Here is a 25,059-nt window from a genome sequence, read left to right on the forward strand (position 1 = left end):
TTGTTCAACAGTCGCCATTTCTATTTATGCGACCGTGGCGCTGCGTAGTGAGCAAACGGACAACTTCAAGTCATGAAAACAAAACTTGTAGATCTGGCCTTTCATTTGGTGTTACCCCCCTAGTGTTGCCCACGAGACGAGACTTTGGCCTGTCTCGTCTCGTGGAAATGCTGTGAAATGCTGTCTCGTCTCGAAAATATTCGTTTGTCAAAGGCACACATGATCAATCTCGTCTCGTCTCGAATTTTTAAAAGCCTGTCCCGTCTCGTCCCGTGGGCAACACTAGACCCCCCCCTTTCCAGTTTTGGCACCCAATGGCCGCTACTGATTATGGCTATTGTATCCATAAAATAATACTTTTGCCAAAATTTTTCGAACATACGAGAGGCATCCAGAAAGTAAGTTTCCCTATTTTTTTCCCGTGAAAGTAAACATAATGAGCCGTGTAAATTGCGCATGCGCAGCAGAGCTAAGACGTATCAATCATATGCCAGGCTGACAGATCCCGCCCGGCGCCAGTAGCGAGGCAGCAGTGGTCCGAAGTGGAAGCTCGTATTCCTTCTCCCGCCGCATGCCAGTAGCGAGGCAGCAGTGGTCCGAAATGGAAGCTCGTATTCCTTCTCCCGCCGCATGCGAGGCTCGGTCGGTGATAAAGTTCCTGAATTCACAAAGCATTGCGCCAATTGACATTCATCGTCAGCTCTGTGAGGTTTATGGGCCGAGCATTATGAGTAAGCAGATGGTGCGTCGCTGGTGTCGGCAGTTTTCGGAAGGTCGTAAAAGTGTCCATGATGAAGAGCGCAGTGGGCGTCCGTCCATCATCACCTCATCACTGATGATCTGGTTGAGCTGGTGCGGCAGCGCATCGTAGAGAACCGTCGCTTCACGTCGCTTCACGATTACGGAGTTGAGTCGAGACGAGACAGCATTTCACAGCATTTCCACGAGACGAGACAGGCCAAAGTCTCGTCTCGCCGCCAGATCTGGACGGTGAAAACTAAGAATAAATCGTCATCACTTTAAAGTTAACGGTAATAGCAGCACTCTCCACCCCTTTGACACCTAAAATTACCCTAGAAGGCACTATATCCAGCCCTCGTAAATCTAGCTCCTTGAAAGTCAACTTTAGCTCCATTTAAGGTGTAATTTGGCTCTTTTATGCGTATCGGGTTTAGCAACACTGTCAGGATGGCGTAGGAGGCAAGTAGAAATACATTACGCTTGTGAAAGTATTATTTTATTAGTTCTCTTGGAAATATCAAACTTCCGATATCATAGAAAAAATATCAACGGAAAGAGGTCAAATCGAAGATGTGATTGGCAGGCAGAGAAGCCGAATCTTCTATTTGATTAGCTGTAACTTGAAGTTGAAGTTGTTGCGTTCCTTTCTACACTGCTGGACAAAAAAAAAACCCGGATACTTGCATTTTTTGTGATAACGCATAAATTCTGATTCGAAGGCTACTAAATGTTGCAGAAATTATTGGAAATAAGAAAACCTGAATATATTCAACAGAAAGCAAATGAAAATTTATTGTTAATAAGTTAAATTAGAACATAAACGAAAGTTACAGAAAACTACCAAAAAAAAAAAAATTATAAAAAAAATCTTAGCAATATTTTTTTTAATATTGTTAACTGGTACTGGTGGGGTATATAAGCTGTCTAGTAGCTGGTGTTACCTCCTCTGCCATCAATTACAGCTTGTAACCGCCGTGGAATACTTCGAATAAGGTTGGCAATCACTTCTTGGTCCAATTGCTCCCATTCTTCTTGAATAGCACGTCTTAGCTCTTCAATTGTTTCTGGAACTATTGAGCGGTTTCTGATATGTCGTTTCAGTTGATCCCAGACGTGCTCTATCGGATTTAGGTCCGGAATTTGTGGTGGCCATTCTAATCGCGTAATCCCAACTTCGTCCAGGTATTCCGTGACAATATTCGCAATGTGAGGACGCGCATTGTCATGCATAAAACCAAAATCTGGGCCTATGAATGGTGCATATGGTACTACGTGATCTGCCAAACATTCTGTACTATACCTGCGAGCTGTCATTGCCCCATTCTCTACAAGAACCAACTCTGTACGCCCTTGTAAAGAAATACCTCCCCAGACCATGACACCACCGCCTCCAAAGGATGTTATTTCAACGAAACAACATTGTGCATAACGCTCATTAGGTCTTCTATGCACATGTTCACGCCCGTCTGATGAACGTAGGTTGAATTTTGACTCATCGGAGAATAAAATCTTTTCCCACTGCTCCACATTGTGTAGCAAATTCCAGTCTTCGCTTCCGGTGACGTGCTAACAACCTGGGACCTGTAGCCGGCCTCCGAGATGATAAACCACTTTCATTCAGTCTTCTACGAACTGTTCGTGAAGAAACCACAGTTCTATGAACATTTCTCAAACGCCGTGCCACAATATTTGAAGTCGTACGACGGTCTCTTAAGACTATGATACGCATGAAACGATCTTCCCGTGCTGTTGTGCATCGTTTCCGACCAGAACCCGGTCTTCTATCATATGAACCAGTTGCATCATACCGTCTGAGAGCTTCATGGATAGTACTTCGTGCTATATTTAGCACCCTAGCAGTATAGCGCACACTACGACCATCATCACGAAGAGCTACTGCTTTTACTACCTCTTCACGTCTCAAGCTAGCAAACTTACAATACACTTGCAAGAAAAACACCAGCAATGACAATGTCAATAATATCTGTTACTATGGTTACTATGAACCAAAATTCATGCCTCTCTAGACATTAAACAAAATAACATCAACAGGAATTGAAAATCAATAAATTAAAACAAAATTGCACGAAATTAATTTTGAGCCTACTAGGTGTTCCAAATAAGTAAATACGAGTAAATAAATAAATAAATAAATAATAAACGGAAAAACTATGGAAAATGTTCAATAATGAATGTTCAATTGTTCAATACTTAACTGAGAACGTAATTCATAAGTAATTGCAATTCAGATGTCAAATATTAAGGTGTCCGGTTTTTTTTTGTCCAGCAGTATACATGAAGAGTACATGGGATTCTGAAAATTCTTATTCAAAATACTTTTGGAATGTCGTGTCTGGCTTAATAATCAACATAAAGAAACGCTTCCACTTGCACCATTGGGAAAAATTCATACTCTCTTGTATTTTATTTCATTTTTTATTTATTTTAAAGAAGTAGCAGTGCCCATTCGGACGTTATTGAAGCAGTCACTCTTCCTCTCAAGAAGGGGTTACAGACACGTACGAGCTTTTGTTGGAGAATGTAATATGAAACTAAATATTAGACATTTATGTCACTAATAGAAAACTATTATTGACCAAGGAGTTCCTATTTGTTTGCCTAGGGTCAAACACCAATTTTAAAAATTGCCCGCAATAATTTGCAAAAGTGATCTGCGTTACCAGTACAATGTCAAGTGGTTCAAAAATCTCACTTTACGGTACGTATAGCAAGTAGAGTCTGAGCTCTGAGTTCGACTCCATGTTTTAGTTAAGTACAGACAGTGGTGTACCCAAGGAGGGTTGGTGGGGGTCATACCTCCTCTCTTTGTCTCAGTATTATTTAAAAAAGAACGTCAAAGTCAGGAAAAGAAGGCAAAATAAGGGCGGACTACTAAAAAGAAAAGATAATGGTAAGTGGAAATTGTTTCATGTTCTTGTTAAGCTTGGGCACCCACGGAAAATTTCCTTAGAAGTTCCAAATAAAAAAAAAAGTAATATCACGGTTATTGAAAAGTGTATGACATCATGTTTGCGAGCTATCATAAAAGAAGGAAAAGAGAGAGAGAGAGAGAGAGAGAGAGAGAGAGAGATGTAAATAAGTAAATAAAAACTCAACAGATAGAGAAAGAGGGAGAAACAAAGAGAACTAAGAGCAACGAGAGAGAAAGAGAGAGAGAGAGAGAGAGAGAAGAAACTTGAAAGGGATCGTGCGATCAAGAGAAAGAGAAAGATAAAGAGACTCGAGAAAAATATAAATAAATGAAGAGAGGGAGAGAAATGCAGGAAACTAGAAGGAGAGAGAAAGACAATAAAGAATAGGAAGAAGGAGAAAAGGCAATAAAAACAACAAAGAGAAAACAAACGAAAAATGTTTCCAAGACATAGAGAGGAAGACTAAAAATCTAGGGGAAAAAGTAAAAATAGAAGGATGAAAAGGAATCAAGGACGTATTTAGGAGGGATCCAGGGGGTCCGGAGCCCCCCGAAGGATTTATCAAGTACTAAAATTAAATAATGAAAAATATATTCGTCTAGCCGTTGTTGTATACGTAATTTCCTCTGAACTTATTGGAAGACAAGGATTATATTGGGATCATACGGCTTTGAAGGACAGGAAGGATGTGTTTAGAAGGGGTGCAGGGGTCCGGACCCCACTAAAGACTTACCAAGTACTAAAATTAAATAATGAATATATTAGCATTTGTTGCGTAATCGATGGTTATTAATTTCCTCTAAACTTTTTCTTAATCAGAATCTTACTCTTCTCCAACCACATGTGACATCATTTTTGTTATTCGATAAATTTTCAATTATTCATCTATTTTGACATTAATTTCATTTCCAGAGCACTTGTTTTTATGTAAATTATTCCGATCTTAACTACAGGCAAGCAACGTAATGAATATGCGCTGTTATATCCCTATTTTTATAGCTACAGTCATTTGACCTAATCGTGTAATAATAATATAATATTAATTTATGTATTGTAATCAGTATTAATTTGATTTAATATAATTATTTTGTCCTGAGACACTTAGTTCGCCCCCCCCCAAACATATTTCTAGATACGTGCCTGAAAGGAATTACAATGCTTGTCAAAATTATTGATGTACAAATAAGCTTATCAGGACTGGACCTACATTTTACAGTGGCATCCAAACCACTATATGCCTCTATCGAGCGTCGAACCCGGAATCCCTTTGATTACACTGGGGAACAGTGAAATTGTGGCACAGTGTTTGAGAGCTAATTTAGGGCGATTTCATGCTGCTGAATAATTATATAATAATATATTTCCTGAATTGGCTCTAATTTATGAAATAAATGCAACTAAACCAAAATGGTGGAAACATAAGACATTTCGCTTAGTTATAATTACTACAAAATTCAACATTAAGAGATATATTGCCTAGCAATGCTTCATAAGTTGCCTAGCAACAATTTACAAATAAATAAGTTTCTTAATGGGAATTTCAGCCCATTATCAAATTTTGATATTACCGAGAAAAGCGTGGAGTAATTTTTTACCTCCTACATTTTCCATGGTGTGTTTATTTTTATAACTGGAGTCAATTCAACTGAACCAATCATTCAATTGGCAATCACAGCTGTTTTGTATGCTGAAACTGTTATTAAACTTTATGCCACAAAATAAAATCTTTTTTTTGTTCCCTAGTGTTATCAAACGACGGCGTTTCCAAAGCAAGAGAGAAATGAATACTAGGGGTATGTAAGTAATTTTTCTGTATTCCAGTGAGTGGCAAAGTCGTTTCTGAACCTTCCTGTGGGACACTCGTTAGGGTGACAAGGTGCTGGTGGTGTATCAGAGAGGTGACCGTGACCTTGAATTAGAATGGCCCAAGTAGCAATATGAGATAAGGTACCCCGGTTGGAAAACGCATCAGTAAAGAGTTTTAAGCCAAAACTAGTTGGGGCTGTCTATGACAATGGAATCAATAAGAAAACAGAAAAAATGCTGCTTATAGATTTAGTACAGACAATGCTACAAATGTATGGTAGCACTATACGACGAAAACATTACAGGTGTTCAAACTGGCGGCAAAGATTCTTGCAGGAGGAGATGCTAATGGTGTCCCCCAGCTGCCTCGGTATGACATTTAATGTGTTTTTATATACTTCCTTGCAACGCGGCACCCAATCATCAGCCGTTACTGCAACGCAGTGCACCCTGAAACAGTGGCGGTCGTGCTCTAACTCTATGGGTGTGCACTTTAGTCTCGCATCCAGAAGTGTTATAACATCCCTGTCAAATCCTCGCACCCGTTTTTGAGCACATATTGATGCTTAATATATCGGTAACCCAAGTTTTGATCAACTTTCACTGAAAATGAGGCTATGATAGAGTTATTTCATGATTTTTCTTTAAAACGGATTTTTTTACAAATTTCAAATATTTCGGAAATTATCCAGCCAATCACGAGAAGAGCGATGTTATTGTGCAATATGTAATTCAGTATTCGATAATCTGACAAAATCACTCAATACATAGAAATACCGATCTACAATATCAATACTATTCTCGATTTGCAAAATATTTAATAAAAACTTCCTCCTCCGCTCCGTTGATATTAATGAACAAGGAGAATAATAACATTAGCGTACACCAAATAAAGCCGATCCAACTACCACATGGAGGAAATCAGTTGTAATCTATCTAGCTGTTGTTTATTTCTAATGACAGACTGATCGAATCAAGCGAAATCAAGAAAATAATAAATCTTAAAGAAAATTACAGTACTCACTCAGTTCACACTGCCCTGCTTCGTACTTCAGAATTTTTCCTTCCCTTCCGCCGTATCTATATATTGCGGCAGTTGCTACAGGCTTTGTAGCTAACTTCAACAACATTAAATATTAAGTCTCTGCTTTCGCTGTGTACAGTTTCTCTATTCATCATGAAATCAAACAGTTTGCACTGAAACAGGTACAAGCTTTTGACAGCGCTAAACAATTTTGCGACTCAGTAACAGAAACACACAATGCAAAACAGCTGGCTGATTGATGTACGCTCCCTCCGCGTGGGTTGACAATTCGGCTACTGCGCCACAGAGACCGTTTATTTTGGCCAAGATGCACTAAGCAAAGGCAATATCAGGAATGTTTAAAACACCCGTCTCGCTTTCAGTTATCCTGATTAGAGTATACTTTTCCACAAAGAAGGTTCCACGGCTGGAATAGATGGTTTGATCTTATTCAATTTTTGTTATTTAGCTCAGTTTTCTGCCACTTTTGGCTAATCGCGAAGACGTGGATGAGTGATGATACATGTAACTGAGATGGGGACACTCAGAAAGAACACTCATTGCCAGGTCGGGATTCGAACCAGAACCCTTGGCTGAAATAGATGGTTATTATTGATTCATTTGGTGTTTTAAGTCCACTTTATGCACAGTAAGGCTAATCGGGACTGGACCTACAATTTAAAGTGAGATCCGAACAACTTGTTCCTCCACCGGGTATCGAACCCGGGACCCCTTGATTACAAGGTGACGACGCTACCACTGCGCCATCCGGAAGGCCAGATGGTTATTATTGTATGTCGTTATCATAATTCCTCCCATTGTCACGGTAAACTGAACGAGCAGATAAGTGAATAAATAAATAAATGAAACCTATGCCCTCAAGGGGTTTCCTGTTCGATCTCTTTTTCAGGCATATTGCACGGTGGCGGGTCCAAATTTAAACTGTAGGTCCAGTTCCGAATAGCCTATCATGAGCGTAAAGTAGATTTGAATCATACTTTAAGAAAATATTGTTGAGCCTGTTGAACTTGATGATAGAAAACGGAAAATTCGGGTCTTCAAATATATTAGGCATAATAATATATACAAAATTCTGGCCGTTTCCGTCGATTGACGACGGAGTATGGACCATATACTTTTTACTCTTTCCTGTCCGTCTCTCCAGGATGTCTTCTCCCTTCATTAACAATTTCCTCGGGTTGTTGCTTGTACTCATTTACGTATGATGCCTAATTAAACAGTTCGTCTGGGAGTTACTAGGCTGACTAAATATAGAATTCAGTACGGATGTTCATTGCCTTTGCACTCGTTCTTCTATGTTTAGTTTCGTTGTGTCCGTACTCTGAAAATCTCAGGAACTAGCGAAGATGGCGTCCCTTCGTGTATACACCCACATTTCCACTATCTTGGTCTCACCTCGAGTTCAATACACTCGTCTCGTTCTCTGATTTGTTGTTTTAAGTCCACTTTATGCACAGAAAGGCTGATCGTGACTGGGCCTATAGTTTAAAGTGGGATCCGAACCACTATGTCATGTGCCTCCATCGGGTATCGAACCCAGGACCCCTTGATTACAAGGCGACGACATTACGACTACGCTCGTCTCGACTTTCGTCGAAATATATTGTATAAACAACATATACAAAGTCTCACAGCACAAACCCTTCACAGCGTATAGAGGGCATTGAAGCAAACAATTTGTTTAAATAAAGTTTCTCTGTTTGGCGCTACGTTTCGACACTAACCTTCGGAAAACAAAACTATATCATGGATGCAACCACGCTGTACATGCTGACAATTCTCAATAGCAGATTGATGATTTTGTAATTAATATAAACAAAAACATGTAGCTTATCTATGTATAAATAATCACGCACATGCCCGTTCGATAAATTGGTTTAGAGCAATGTTTTCAAGTATCTTACAAAAGTCTCGAACGAGACCGAGAATTTAGGACGTTAAGTGTAAGTCTCGTCTCGGTTTTACATATTTTTGTATAGTTTTCGGTCTCGTCCCAATAAATATCGTAGGCTCTGGTGTCGTTCTCGTGTCAATTTTTGACGAGGTCGTCTCGGTCCTGGTATCGAAATTCGAGACGAGACCGGGACTTGCCTCGTCTCGCTACCATAGCTATTTCCAGCCCTGACAGTAAAAGCTCGTTATTACTATTCTATTTGCCTATATGTGTTGTATATCGTACCACTTATAGGTCCTGAGTTTTTAATAGTTTGAAATTGTTTATTCTCTCCGCGTTACAAGTTTGTTCTAGGGCATCTTCGCCAATAGACATTACTCACTAACAAATTTAAAGAACTTACCTCATTTGGTTCTCGACCATACAGAGTGGCCCGAGAAACGTAACCGAATATTTTGATAACTACAACTTCGTTAACCTTTAGCACTTACGAACTACACATCGAAGCTGGAAGAAATAAACAGACGGAGAAAGAGGGGAAAAACAAACAAACGGAGAAACAGAGAACAAAACAATCAGACGGAGAAACAGAGGAAAAATAGAGACGGAGAATGGAAGAAAGAAAAATAGAGACGGAGAATGAGAGGAAGAAACAAAGAGGGGAAGAAATAGAGAGAGAAACAAAGAGAGGGTGAAAGAAAGAAACAATGAGACGGAGAAGCAGAGAAAGAAACAAAGACAGGGAGAAACAGAGAAATAAGCCATGAGGTGGAGAAGCAGAGGAGGAGAATGAGGGAAGAAAGAAAGAGGGGGAGAAATAGGGAAATAAACAAAGAGAGGAACAGAGAAAGAAACAATGAGACATAGAAGTAGTGGAAAAATAAAGATACGGAGAATGAGAGGAAGAAACAAAGACGGAGAAACAGAAGGAAAAGACAGAGAGAGAAACAGAGAAAAACAATGAGATGGAGAAAAAGAGGGAGAATTAAAGAAACGGAGAAGCAGAAGAAAAACAAAGAGGGGAGAAACAGAAAGAAACAAAGAGAGGGAGAGACATAAAATGAAGCAATGAGATGGAGAAGCAGAGGAGAAATAAAGAGACGGAGAAAGAGACGGAGAAAGAGAGGAGAAAAGAAAGAGACGGAGAAAGAGAGGAGGAAATCTTACGCTTGCGCTTAATTCGGAGCAAAACCTCACGGCGCCGTAATATTCATTATTAGGTCTCGGAAGTTGAAGACCTATAAGTTGCCAAAACAGGACCTATAAAAAGACCTAAATATATATATAAAAAGAACCTAAAAACGAAAAAAAAGGACGTATAAATGTGATCCAAATTCATTAATAACTTCAGTTTTAATTACATATTTAGTGAATAAAAAAAATACAAAATTCTGGTGGTATGGAACACACAGTGCGAAAAAACTATATGAATGAAATGCATCGTCTTCCAGACATTATATATTTTTTAGATTAACATAATTTGAAAAAATCATATTTGGCCTGACCACACTAGGGTTACAGAAATAGGATTTCGGATCCTATTTCAGTCGTCCAAAATTGTTTTTCTCTCGTTTCAGGGATGGTTCAAATATATATATATATATATATATATATATATATATATATATATATATATATATATATATATTATTTCTTTACTACAGAAAGGAAGTTTAAGAGGTGATGAACTGATGATGATTAGAATTGAGAATGGGCAGTAAAAACGTAGGCGAAAGAAGGTGAAGTTTAAAAAAAAAGCCGTAGAGACCTAAAAAAATACTGAAAAAGGACCAATATGCCAAAAAAACTCCGAAAAAGGCAAAAAAGGACAAATAAAACCCACCATTTTCTGGCCTACAATGACCCAAAATGAACATATATTCTGTTGGGCCTCGTCTTCGGACACTAGGGGAAAAAAAGGATTTTTCCTCAACTTCCAAGCCCTATTCATTATTAACCACTTATCCAGAGAGAGACTTGCACGGAGAGAGCTTCAAGTCCACAAACACCCCGTTACCTTCCCGTGAAACAGCCAATGGATGTGCTTAATTAAAGGTTTATTTTTTCCGCGAGGCGTCCATTTCAGATTGAGCCCTCCTCTCGAGTCGTTTCCAGTTTTCTCGCCTTCGGACGTCAAGGCGAAATTACCGTCAACTTTGACGAGAGCGAGAGGGAAAGAGGTGGAGAGGAGAGAGCGCACTGCGCATGCGCGAGCATCCCAGCTGAGCTGACGCGGGGAGACCGACCGGAGCTCGTGCAGGAGCGGCCCCGATGGCTATGGAAGCAGGCACGTCGTCGGCGGCAGCGAACGCTTTCATTCACATAATTTCCCCCTATGCCTAAAGCCTAATCGGCGTCTAGAAGGGGGGAAGGAGGGGCTTTCCTCGTACAAGTCACATGGCCCTGTCATGTGATGCTGAGATACGCCTCTCGTTTAGTACCGACAGTGATTCTTTTCAATAACCACTTTGCTGAAGACATTCGTATCGGGAACCCACCTTCGCACGTAACCGTACTCGCACGTTTTTAACGGCTGTTTCTGGCAACGAAATAACATAAGACAGGATGAGCCACCACGATTGGGGATACTCTCAGCGAGACGGTGAGTCAGAAGTTAAACAACAGTATTCTATATGTCGTCACCCCCTAGACGTAGCTTTTCCTCCTAGTTTCCAACAACGTCTGTCCAAATAGATAGCAGTAGTTGTCGGTTTCCTCTGGGGAATTAATAGGCATAGGCTCTGTGTTTTTGCTAGCGTTATCTTTTCAGGAAACCTTGTATTTCGCCCATAAGGTACCCGGCAGGGAAGTTAGTGACGAAACTTTCTATGTTCCGCGGTTATCTTTTTTGCCGCCCAGTTGACTGTTGTCCGTGTAGTCAACAGCGCTCGCTGTGTATGCGACCGTCATATACGGCAGCACGCTGGGATAGCGAATAAAGTTTCATGCGTAAACATTTCGCGGTGAGATAGATTCACAATGACAGATCAGAATGTGCCAGGCAAACACACCCACACACACTGGAGGAATCAACATGTAGGTGACGGCAAATACGAATAACTCCTTGAGGCCCCCAAAATTGGAAGTTTCATTTCCAACAACTTTATTATTATCTTCATCTCAATACAAAAGCGACGAGAGTTTGCTTCTCGGATATGACTCTTGATTCCGCTGGTTCGGATTGTGCTAATAGAGAAATTTACCCCTTTCCCCTTTAATCCTAACAATTAGCGCAAAAGATTCTCGCCCGACAAGACACTTCAGAGATTAGTACCCCTGACCTGCCTTAGAAATCTGTTTTTCAAGTAAGTCAACTTGGGACAATTTACAACAAACTTGCTCGAAACCTACGCTGTTCAAGTTCATAACTTCCTTTAAACAAATATTTGGTAACGATTCCGATTGTTTTACGATTTCTCCTAGCACAAAGACTAATTATTAGTGTTGTCCACGGGACGAGACGGGACAGGCTTTTAAAAATTCGAGACGAGATTGACCATGTGTCATGAGACAAACGAATATTTTCGAGACGAGACAGCATTTCCACGAGACGAGAGAGGCCAAAGTCTCGTCTAGTGGGCAACACTACTAATTATCGTAGAATTTTGTAAATCACTGTCACACGAAATTTGAACCTTCCTTACAGTAATGAGCACTGTTTGGACTCGAAAAAAAAGTTATTTATGTTGAAAAAAACAACTTTAAAATTACCTTACGCACTTCTCATGGACAAGATATTCTCCGTCGACAACCGACAGTAAATATCGTAGAAGCGTGGGAATGAATATAGAAGTAAATCGGAACTTTATTTTAATGCTAAGGGAACCAAACCTAACTTGCATAACCACGATAGCATGTATTGAACAAAATATTAAGTGATTGCTAAAACTCCGCAGTGTGTGTTAACAGACATAAATCGAACCATGTAAAAATTGCATTCGTAGCATGATGAAATCGAAATAAAACAAAAGGAACTTGAGCCAAATATTTCTCTACAACAATGTACGTGAATTCATTAAATATAGCTATAAGAAAAGAGGAATTTGCAGGTATTGACTGGTTAAAATAAAGTTTGAACAAATATCTTGTCTTGCACATTCAGCAACCACTTGGAAAGAGCTAATTTTCCAATCGGAAAGAGGTGTGTAAAAAACGTAAACTCAAAACTCTCCAATAGCATATTCGCGAAATTCTAATAAAGAACGAAGGTCGTGGGTTTACTAAGAAAGGTATGGATGTTCGTAAATTTTTATTTTATCAACCAATCATAACGTCGAGACTTTGCACTCCTCCCTTAACGCTAAGTTCATGTTATTCATTAGAAATTACATCAGGCTCGGTAACAGGAAAGAAAAGGAAGATCGAATAAATTTAGGCTAAATATGTGCGCACTAACTATGCAGAGTTTTTGTATGAAGATTACGTTACGTGACTCCAACTTCTGAGTATAGTTTGATGAATTATGAAATTTTCAGCACAAGAGAAACCGTAATTGCAGACAACTAAATTTTCCGTCAGACTTAACAAAACAAATTACAAAGTAACATGATAGGGCTGCAAATTTACTTATACATAAATCTTGACAAATGCAGTAATTTCCTCCTCATATTTCGTGTTTACCGAAAAACTTCCGAAATTAAGAGAAAATAAGTTTCTGGTAAATTGCCGTTATCACTGCAAAAGTTGAACACTTTTCAGTTTTATAACCACCTTGAATACCCACGTATATTTTCGAAGTTTCTTCATTAAGAATTATACAGTGGCAAAAGATGTCGTACAAGTAACTTCAAAGACCCTTTGCATTAATCAGTGCCCACACAGATTCATCACTCCAGTAATAACATGATCAAAAATATTTTTTAAAAAATAATATTAAATTATTTAGAATACCATTAGTCAAAACTTTATGATCGGTCAGGGCTTCTAGTAACTCGCAAGCTATTGTATACGGTTTAGAAATGAAGTGGGCATCATTTTCGTCGTAATTTTAAAAACTGGAAGAAGTGATACAATTAACATTTTGCTTGTATTTCTTTTTCAAACTCTGTCGTTCTGCGGTTGATTGCTATAAAATGCATCACAAATGGGCTTTCTGTTCTCAAGGTTATTGGAGAACTTGTAAGTTGCGGAAGACAGACTTTTGCAATTCTGTAACTAACGTCAGGCACTGTGGAAGATAAAGAAGCGGACACTCACAACAAATGTCAGATAACTTGGACTTGAAGACCATACTTAATTTCAAGGACTTATTTTTTGCTTTGTTTTTTTGTTATTGTTTTGTTTTTTTAAGTTAAATATACCTTACGACACGCTGAACCTGTAGTTTCATGCGGGGAATATTTATTTCATACTTTTTGTAAGGTCAATTGAAACTTGTTACTTTAATATTTGATAATGATTAATTGCTTTCCCGTGAGCGTAATTACTTCAATTAGTTAACTGTTAAGTGCCTTCTCGTTCTGAGCTTTTGTTTTAAGTCCACTTAGCCCATAGGCTAATCCGTTCTGGACCTACAGTTAAAAGTGGGAGCAGAACCACTATATGGCTCTATCCGGTATCTAACCCGAAACCATTTGATTACAATGCGACAACATAGCACTACGTCATTGGGGAGGGCAAGAGAGCCTTTTCGTCTATCGTCCTGTATACACGATGTATTCCTCAGGGTCGAGCGGGTTCAGTGGTCAACTCACTGGAGCAGCCAGGCTGGGGATCACCTGCAAAAGTCCCTCTCAAAATTTTGTCAAATTACACTGCTCTGGATTGATTACTCTCCGCAGAATCCTTACCGTACTTTATAAACTTCCGAGTGTTGAATTTCAAAATGATATCTTTGCTCTCATTTTCATCATGTTGTATCGTATGCTACATATGTAGGCAAAGCTATTTTTTCCCTGGTGTGACAACACCGAAAAATGTTAAACGCCAAGCGAAATTGCCTATGTGGGTAATATGACATGCTAAACACATTTTGCACCCTTAATAAGGCGGGAAATAATTCAAATTTAGTATTTTACGTGATTATAGTCCCACAAATGTAATCACATTGGTACATATTTTGTGAAAAATTCCGCCATAATCATATTTCCACTATACGAGTGTAATGTGTTCGACAACATTCCGGCAAAAGGTAATAGTTTACGAATACAGTAGTAACAGCTGGTATACATACGGATATAGTGCCATATATCCATGAACAATTCTGACTACGGGCCTGCATCGATTCAGATCTCGTCACTGGAGGTTCCAGGTTCGAGTCTTGGGTTGAGCATGAGTGTTGATGTGTCCCCCCACTAATATCACATTCATCCTTAACGTCGTGATTGCTCAAAACTGGCATAAAAGTGACGTAAAGTAAGAAAAATACAATATATTTATAGGTCTAATTCGTATATCTTCTCTAGCTATTTTTACACTGTCTTCGTTCCTTATTTACAATTCTTATAAACTGATAACTTAATTTACATCAGGTATATTTCAACCCTCCAGTCTGAACCAGGCCAATCCTGTTCTGCACTTTGCTTCTTCCTCCTCCGTTCGTGTATTCATTTTTCTGCAACATCAAGCCCTCTCAAAACGAGAGACCCTGTGCGATCATATGCGTAGCACTGTTAACTAACGGCGATCTTGGCAAATATAGCAACTTAATTTTCAGTATGTTTTGAATACATCAAGATTCCGTGTTATGAGAAAACATATTTCGTTATTGTTGAGGGAAATTCTCATGATATCGCCGAACGAATTCAGGTTAAGGCGAAACTGAATAGATTATTTCGCAAGAGAATGGCTCTTGCAAAATATGCCATGTTTCAAAGTTCTGAATTACATAATTTCACGCCATATTAAAGCTTTTAGTGTCTTCATTATGGGTGAATAATTCATATATTTTTTGTGAATTCAATAAGTATTAGATATATTTGTTGTTCCATTTTACAAGATAAAACTGATTTCCCTTGGATATTTCCTATGCAATCCTTGAGTTTTAACAATTTCAGAGTCATATTAGGTCTCGAATTTATATCTATTTTATATTATTTTCCTGATTTTCGGTTATTGGTCACAGAATAAAGTTTTTCAGGCTCTTCACATTGCAAAAACTTACTAGTTTGTTCAGATTCGTCAACTCTTCGAACTGGCCTTCCCCATCTACGGAGGAGGATGCGTACAATGTGCTGTGGGAGGGGCTTTCGACGAAACTTCAGAATGTATACTCTTACCAAATATGTACAGTTCCGGCAATAAAAATGGGACACTATGATCGTGAAATAATAGTTTCCCTGCAAGGAGTTGTGTGTTGCCTAACCAGGGTGGCTACCCACCGGGAGTTCCTTGAATCCCGGGAATTCTACGTGAATTTTTCTCCACAGACGTGAAAAATTAAAACTTTATTAATCCAAATCCCATTGCTTTATACATATTTATAAATGTCCTGAGGCAAGTTTTTCACAGTATAGCTTTTATTCTTATCGAGGAAGGAAAAGAAAGCTGCGTGGAAAATAAAACAGAATTCTATCAGTCAGTTTACTTTGTTAGTGTCCTTCGCTGAAAAATCTAACAGACGAACGTATATTGCCAGATACGATATCTTGAAGTTAGTTACGTAAATTTGAATTTGAAATTGTCATACAATAAATATTTTTTCGTAGATTAGTCCCGTAACATTTGTGACTCGTATGTTTTTAGATGCATTTAGAGTCTGAGTATGTGAAATGACAAATGTAAACTCTGCAACTTAAATTAAATAATATATATATATATATATATATATATATATATATATCCCAGATTCCTGTGGACTTATGTACAGCTATAAAGGATGTCCCTCGATGACTGCAGGACAAACATGTTGTCCCCGATACTGGAGAACGCTGGAATGTGCAGAACAGCTGGCTGTTGTAACTTTTGTACTTGATACAGAGTCTGATGAAGACCTTGCTAGAAGATATATATATACATACATACATACATACAAAGCATTCCCTGACATTCGCTACGAAACTCGGCGGCAAGCTGCCCGGCGTCAGCGCTCGTCTTTGTCGGTGAACGGGGTCCGCGACAGTCGCACGCTAGTTTTTTTTTTCGCTCTCCCTGCCTTCGCTCTCTTTCCCTTTCTGTTGACGTTGCAGACTGACGCCAGTATAATCCTCCCTCGGAAGTTGTGTTGTGTTGTGTCCGTGTGTTGAAGATTGTGGCACCACAAACGTTTACATTACAACAAAGGATTTATCTTGTCGAGTGTTACTTCGGAAAGAGGAATTGTGGAGAAGTGCGACGACGTTTTACAACGAAATTTCCTAGTGTTCCCGTTCCACATAGGACCACTATATTAAACCTCGTAAAAAAGTTTAGAGTAACAGGGTCAGTTCTGAATAAAAGTGGAAAGAAAAATGGGGAAATCTAAAAAATAAAGTATACAAAGACAATCCGCACACAATCCGTGAGTTACGTACGAGAAATCGGGAGAATTACAGTAGACGAACTTGCACGTAAAAATGCAAATTTCCTTCGGAGATGCCAGGAATGTGTTGCAGCAGAGGGGCATCATTTTCAACACCTTCTGTAGTCAAGGTTAGTACACAATATGAAAACTGTAATTTTTGTAGCCGACTCTAGCGACTGTTGCGGACCCCGTTCACCGGGAAGACAAGCGCTGATGTGAGGCCGCTTGCCGCAGAGTCTCGTAGCGAATGTCAGAGAATGCTCTGTAGATATACCATTGAATTGAATTTAACATTTTGGATACATTGGATTCACATAGACCCTTTACATTGTTAATATATTTGCCTTTGTAGGTGTGAGGGTGGGGAGAGGCGATAATACGTAAGGTTGAAATAGAGAAAACATCTGCTTGTAGCCTTGAATTCTTGGGAAGTTTGCTTTGAAAACCGTGAATTATACTTGAATTTTTTCATGGTCCTAGAGCGGCCACCCTGCTAAGTCCATGGCGGTAGTGGAAGTTGCTATTGAAATTTGCTATTAAAATCCACTTATCGCTGTAGATGTAGGCAACACACACTAGGAACCAGTGTTTCAGGATCCTGGTGTCCCATTTTTATTGCACATATGAAAAAGTAGTAGTGTTTTTTTCCCCAGTTGTCGATTGCGCTCAATATTCCAGACAGAAATCTCAAATACAACTATAACGACTTGTAATTTGCATGGCAGTAGGTAGGAATTTTTTTTTGGGGGGGGGGGTTCTCTCATTGTTCCCATGGGCGTCGCAAGAAATTTGAAAATTAGAAATAATATCAATAATGATTATTAATTAATAATAATTAAAATTTCATAATAAATACGAGTAACTAATTGATTCCAAACGTATTCATGCAGTGTGTACTAAATACAGCTATTATATTTTGTTATTAAATTTTAGATACCTCAAGAAAAGCTTTAAAAGTAAGAGAGAAATTTGTCATATAGTTTGTTGTTTGACCATTAACATAAAACTTAATTTTTGGAATTTTGAAAACTGTTGAAACCAGTTATTATTTGTATTAAATGGTAAAGCATAACCTGGTGCCTGTATGGTAACCTCAATTTTTCGATCTAACGCTGTTTTTCTTTTGTTATTCTGTTCGAATACTAACTGACTGGACTTTATTTCCGTTATTAACAATACAACAAACAAACGTTCTGCTATTTTGTAACTTGCAATAAACGATGTTAATTCGGGGGAGGGGGGGTTCTATAGACTAGTTCGATCCCACTTTCCGACACTCTTTGTTCCTATACTTACCAAATAGCATTATATAGTACAACCACTATGCACTATACAAGTATGTGCTTTATAGTACCGCATTTAGGTTAAATGTATGTACTATATCGACCGCTGGGTGAAGGGTAGTGAATGTAATGCGCTACGAAACTGGATATCCTAGGTTTGAACTCTTATAAAGGGGGGATTTAAACCCTTATCGAACCGGAAATTTAATAGTTGAAATGGGCATTTTGGGACAATCACAAGGGAATTCTCAGTCTGGAACAGCACTGGAAAGAGGACAGTAGAAGTGAAAATGAAGGGGTCGCGGCTGGGCTGCCATTCTGAGTATTAAATCAGTTTCGCTCAAATTTCAGAATTCATAATATTTCAAAAATTCTACCTCGATCGTTTCATAATTGTCTCTGTGTTGTATTTATGTGAAACTGCGAATAATTTTCTGAAAATGTGTTACAAATTTTGGTTTCTGAACTCCCATTAATCCAACATGCCAGAAGTTTCGGGGGGGGGGGGTTGAACCCTAAACCCCCCCTCTAAATACGGCCATGGTAATTTGCACTAGAGCTCTGGCAAACATAAAGCACACGTACTCTGTTTACAAGTTGGCTAGTGAACATGGCGGCGCTGCACGCTATGATGTCACGTGAAACTTACTACCTGCGTATACTAAGACATCTTACAATTGAAATCTGGTATTCCGCATCTCATCCTTCCAATATTACCTGCACAAGGTCGACATTCCTGTCAGTTTACCCATTCTATACAGAACGATCAGGTGCAGACGTAAATTTCCACCACGTACGCACGTACGGTGCTTCCGTACGACAAGCATGGAAGTCTTTGATGTTTTATGTATGCTTATGTTTACGGCCAACAACCAGAAACACAATGGACCACATTAGCCATTTCCGTTATGGAATGGCTCGGACGATCTGCAGAAGACTATCGGGTCTTTATGGCAACCACCAGTCAGTTTTATGTGCAACGTGAGTGGGTTTGCAATGACGAGCGTATAACATTCGCATTTGCAAACGGCGCACAGTGGAAAATTCCTCTTCTAGAGCCTCGTATGTTGATGTTCAGATTGTGCGTTTGGGAGAGGATTCACTTTAAACCCGACCAAATTGAATTTCTAATGAAAAACTTGACAAGATAACACGACAGAGGTTCTACCTTTATTTTCTTCAGCTTCGTCAGGGAAAATCCTCTAATTCTTCACTTCGTTCATCTTATTGAGAAATTACAACACATGAAGAAAGGGGGTGTAAGGGGTTACCTTTTCTGGAGACCCCCAAATGTCAACCTCACTTCCACGTAATGCACCGAACTTGCAGACTGTGTTCTGACGTAAGCAAGGAATGCCCTCGTTGTTACGTTAGGCTTGTTATAGGTTCAGTTCTCTCAGCATAAATACACTATTTTATCTGGACTTGTCCAAAAAAGGTATTTATGCTAAGAGACCTAAACTTAAAAAGCCTAAGCTAACAACGAAGGCATTCCGTACTGACGTCAGAACCCGATGATGCTTGTTGATTGTGTTACGAGACTTGCAGACTAACCAGGCTCTGGCGTCTGGACGCACTCATTTTCTGTGGGATTTGTGCTGTCTTGCTCTTTCATCAATTTCATCTTCAATTTAATCTTATCACCTTTCATCCTCAACTTCGCGATTAGGCAAAAGTGACAGAAAAGTAAAGTAAAATAAAGGAAATCAAAGCATTTTCAATGATGTGTGTCCATGGGAGTGCTCACAAAAAAAAAAGTTTGGAAAGGGTTTTGATATAATTTACACAGACGAACACATGTTTGTGACAGTTACATCATGTACTACACAGATTACGATACAAAAGACGGCAAAGAAAGCTAATTTTTGAGGGTTTTTTATTAGTCTTATCATTATTTCTAAAATATGTTTGGATGAAACCAAACCCTACCTTTCGGAATGCCCTTGAAATGTTGCGAACGCTGGGGATATGAAAGGACAGCTCAGGCAATTTATGTAAAAACAGTGTGGATGAAGATAAGGAAAATATTTTTTGACTTCAAAGTTGTTAATTTATCATATACAGGTAGTTAAAATCTGAGCACATGGTAGTTTTCCTGCTTGGCTACTGTATTCACAGACAGGAAGTTACTTGTTACTATGAGGCATTTTGAATTCAGATGGTGCTGTAGCGATAAGATTGTTTAATGCTTGTTACTGCTGACTACTCGTGAATGTTAGATATGATACATAAAAATACCAAAATACGTCTAAATCGAATAGTTCGCATTGTTAATTTGCCTGGGGAGGAAGGGGAGAGGTTTAAACTACACCTGGAGAAAGATAGATTTTCAGTCTTTTGTTCATTCTGTCGCATTACAAGAGTTTAATCTCTACACAAGCTCTTCCCCCGAGCGACGTGGAAGCGAAGGGGAGGGGCTGCTTCATCAGGCTCTTTCTTAATTAAAGCTCACGGCATGCGCCCCATCCTTTTTAATAATGAACATCCTCTTTTGTCTTTGCCATTTATGATTCGTGGAAAAAGAACAATTACCGAGCGTTATATCGAAAACTCTTGAGTATTTTCTAAGGAGGTTTGGTGCATGTATCTGGATATCTTGTACTCTGATGACTATTTTAATTTTAGTCTCTTCAGATTTTGCTTTTAGAGAACACTGCAAAATTGTATATTTTGCCCAGAAGAATGAAGTTGCCAGCATGCAGTACTTAGAAGAGGCGTTGACATTCAGCCCTTTTCGAAAATTTTACCCCCTCTCCTCTTTACACCCAGTATATTAGGATCGCTCAAACCCTGGGTTTATCCAGAATATTTGATTTAGGGGTTTGTAAACGTAAATTTCGAGCAAAAATGACCATAAATTGGGACCTTGTGAAAAAGTCTAAGGAGTGTTGAAATATTTGCTGTGTGTTGTGGATAAATCACTGATTCAAACAACGTGCACTCCATGGGGAAGGGGGTGGGAGGTGCAGACACAGGCACATTCGCGAGCGTCAGTCGTATGTTAAAAATAATGAGGAAGAGCAAATTTACTAAGCAGGTTTAACACTTTGGACTCAGAAAAATAAATAGAAACTCAGATATTTGATCACAAAAAAATTCGCAGATGGTTGAAATCACGCAATGGAAAAGTACATTAAATTGCTCTAAGTTAATGCAAATTAGTGCATGCATACCTTTCATTGATTTAAAAATTAATGCCACGATGTGCGAGTTTGTCTATATCCGTAGCAGAGTGGTTAGCATAGCGCCCTACGACGCCAGGAGTCTCTGGTTCGAATCCTGACCTGAGCATGGGTGTTCCTTGTTCGACAGTCACATCATATCACTCATCATCTTCGTCGCGATTAGCCAAAAGTGGAAGGAAAATGACGCAAAATAACAAAGATCGAACTATATGAGTTTTATATACCAAAAATTGTGTGCGTATATCTGCCATAGACATCTTTCAAACATCACGCCTATATAATAAAAAACACACAATTGAAAGTGTGGTTTTCCCTTCGATTTGCTCCAAACTTAATCAGCTCGGTCAAAGACTCTCTGCAAGCCTTTCAACCGCTACACTTTCCTTCTCCAATGACCTTGACATCGTGTTGTAATCTGCTTGCATTTAAAAACACGTTCTACAGGTCTGTTACATAACCTCCAACGCCTTGTTCCTGTGGTGGCATAATAATCCGCCGTGCAGAACAGATTTTTTTCCTTTTTAAGGTAGGCTTATCAAGAGGAAAAAATACTTTCTCTTGTCTAATTGATGCCGTAAAAAGCATGCAAAACTCAGCGTGTATACGTGTAAAAGGTTAAAATGCTTTATCGTTTCATTGGTCATGATTATTAAGAGATATATCGTGCTCTATGTTAGGAGTTCCAAAAGTTTAGTTTCACGGCGACCTTTGTGCTTCAAGATTATTCCGCGGAATGTAGACCTAACTAACGCTTCAACTCTCAGCTAGTGTGGTCAGATTGCTTGCCTTAAGTTAAAAAATATACACATTTCAAATTCAGAAACGGTAAAAAGTACTATGAGAGCACATGTTTGGAACAATCATATCTAAGTGTGTAGACTAACAAGTATGTTATTTTCTGATGTGAGGAAAACAGTTCCAATACTTATCACTTTGGACTACGCTATCTCAACAGTGTACACGAGATCAATTGATATTAGTGCTGACGCTGACGTCTAACATGGGCTGACTAACATGATAGTGTCAGTTTCATAACTTCTCTGGTAATAAAACTCTTAATAGATAAGAGATGAAGTCCGTTAGTTACTAAGGCAACACAAGTTCAACAGCAAAATAAAGTAAACGTTGCAGTAGGAACAAACCAGCCTTTGGAAGCCAGTAGCACCAATGCATTATGCTTGCAAATTACCTACTTCAGTATTTCTCAGTCTACTGTGTATATATCCCCCCTCCCCAGTCTGTGCTTCTACTCCACCTTTCTATAGCGAGCTTCTTTTCCCACCCCCCTCTCTCTCTGTGTCTGTCATATCTTTATCCCACTTTTTACTTTTTCTTTCTTCTTTTCTCTGTCACCTCATATTGTTACCTCTGTCTCCATGCTTTTATCTTTTTCCAAACCCCTCTCTCTACCTGAAAGTCTCTCTTTATATCCTTTTCTATTCCTCTAATTTCTAGCACTACTTCTCACTGTTTTAGTCCTTCATTCTCCTTCTTTCTTTTCCTATTATATTTTTCTGTTTGCCTCTGTTTTCGTCAGTTTATCTGTCTTTGTACCTGTATTTCTCTTTTCCTTGCACCTCTCAATTTTTCCTTTCTTTCGTATTTGCTTTATTTCTTGCTTTCTGTTTGTCCCTGCCAGTGGCGTACGCAGAAGGGGGCTGAAGGGGCCACAGCCCCCTGCGAAATTTTGAGAAAATGAACATTTTCAAACAAAAGCAGCGAAGAACTCGGATAAAAAACAGTGGTAAATGCAAAGTCGCCTTAAAATGACCCCCCCCCCCCACATTGCACATTCAAGACACGTGCTCTAGACAATTCACTATTAAGACTGGAAAGTTTTTAATATACGAAATTTCTTAGTGTATTCAGACTCCTAGAAAGCAACTATGCACTATCCACCTAAACAGTTCCAGCCCATCCCGAAAAAAATCCTGCGTACCCCAGTGATCCCTGCATAACAATAATGGAACAGTTTTATTAAAAAATAACTGATCCCAAATGTCGTCAATATATTGTACACGCAAGAACCTTTTGTGACACAACGAAATGCTTTATACCACTTACAGATATTTGTGAATTATTTTAGAAGAGTTAAAAGCTATTTCATTGTTAATTTTCAACACCGGAAATCATAATAAAGCTATAATACTGACGAAATTCTTGCACTTAACAAGTATAACTTATTAACGATGGCGCAGTGGTAACATCATCGTCTTAGAATCAAGGGGTTCCGGGTTCGATACCCTGTGAAGGCACACAGTGGTTCGGATCCCACTTTAAACTGTAGGTCCAGTCCCGATTAGTCTTACCGTGCATAAAGTGGACTTAAAACACTAACTCAAATACAGGGATTAATAAAAATATTTCTGAATCAAATCTGTCTTCTCTGATATCGCTTAATATATCTCCAAGAATGCATGTGGCTCCAGTTAACAATCAATCACCAATCTATTTGATACAACAGTTCCGTACTTTATGAAATACATTGTTTACATGGTAAGAGTTTCTTTGATGTCCTCGGCGCCAGAAAAGTTGAAAGTCTTGTTCTTCTCTGCTTCTTGGTAGTTATTTGCTCGTAATTCTCTAAAATCTTTTCTGCCAGTGTAACAATCTCTCTCCCTTCCACTTTAGAAAGCAAACATTTTTTTTTCATTCCGTCAAACAATGTTAGATTCTGCGTTTCTTTCAAGGCACAGAGCGGTAATGCAATTTGGATTCCTCTTTCTCAGACTCCTAAGATGGAAACGTCATCTTTTTGAGTTTGAAACAATTTTTATTATTTCCAGTAATGCACAACCAGTAGTTCTTCCTTCTCCAGCAGATAGAATAATCGAGGAGCTGCTTCGTCCTCAGTCTTCCTTTAGTCTTATATTGCTGTAAATAATTAGTTTACTAATAGTTCAAAGTGACCAATGGAAAAATGTCTGTCACAAAATATGTAACTAATTTTTCACAATTGGCCTTCCTCTTTGTTTCTGTATTTAATGTCAATTTCATTATTCTACTTCAGTGGCGTATTTGTGATGGTATTTCGGGGGTTCGGATAATTATGTTTTAGCAGCGACCATTGGAGTTTCTCCACCGTCCATCTACGCCGTGATTGTATCGCAATTGTATCGTAAGAATAATTCTATTCCATATATGAATTTCCTTCACAAGTGAGAGTTCACTATTTTTGTATATTTGGATCATTTGGCTAAACTTTACAGTACATAAACTTTTACACATAAAAATTGAGTTTGGGTGGTGTGTATTTTATTTTAATACGCGTTGGGTGGAAAACTTTTATTTTACACAGACATTAAAGGCATGTTTAGAAAATTTAACTTTAAAGACATTCAGGAAAATTAAATTTTAGTTTGTATTTATTGCATGTTTTATCGTACATGAATCACCCGTGTAGTGACAAATATAGTCCTGATCTCTTCATGTTTCGTAAATAGAAAGTAAACTTCCTTAGGATGTTAGACGCACTTTTTGTAAACAACTAACAGGACGCATATATGCAGCATTATTCAAGTTTTCATGGTTTAGATTTTGTAATATTGATGTGGTGGGCACTATCTCAAAATGAAACCGCATGTGCCAAATCACTTTCCCACCAAAATATAATTAGGAATTTTCAATTAACACCAATAACTATTTTCACAATCAATTTGTGTTCATACTAAAATTACTTCTTACTCAGAAGCCATGATTGCCGAGCAAATCCAGTGATATTTCATTCTTTCT

The 25,059-nt window shown here is 38.7% G+C and overlaps 2 protein-coding genes across 3 annotated transcripts in view; one reads left to right on the plus strand and one right to left on the minus strand.

Annotated features, from left to right (window-relative positions):
* LOC146001535 (queuosine 5'-phosphate N-glycosylase/hydrolase) overlaps positions 1 to 25,059 on the minus strand; it is a 100,406-nt gene that overhangs the window by 74,603 nt on the left and 744 nt on the right. Inside the window, exon 1 of one of the 2 annotated variants that reach the window (XM_083138965.1) lies at positions 6,505 to 6,558. The exons of the other annotated variant lie outside the window; for it this stretch is intronic. The gene's annotated coding sequence lies outside the window, so the exon portion shown is untranslated. Of the gene's footprint in view, positions 1 to 6,504; positions 6,559 to 25,059 lie in introns of those variants that run through there. 2 annotated transcript variants of the gene reach the window in all.
* The window catches only part of CAH1 (carbonic anhydrase 1), a 269,527-nt gene continuing 255,155 nt past the window's right edge, over positions 10,688 to 25,059 (plus strand). Inside the window, exon 1 of the mRNA XM_083138966.1 lies at positions 10,688 to 11,021. Within this exon, the coding sequence (XP_082995092.1) occupies positions 10,985 to 11,021 (37 nt within the window). The 5' untranslated portion in view covers positions 10,688 to 10,984. The remainder of the gene's footprint in view (positions 11,022 to 25,059) is intronic.

The sequence above is a fragment of the Lepisma saccharinum genome, chromosome 17 (genome assembly GCF_977018435.1).
Source record: "Lepisma saccharinum chromosome 17, izLepSacc3.1, whole genome shotgun sequence".
Taxonomy (NCBI): Eukaryota; Metazoa; Arthropoda; class Insecta; order Zygentoma; family Lepismatidae; genus Lepisma; species Lepisma saccharinum.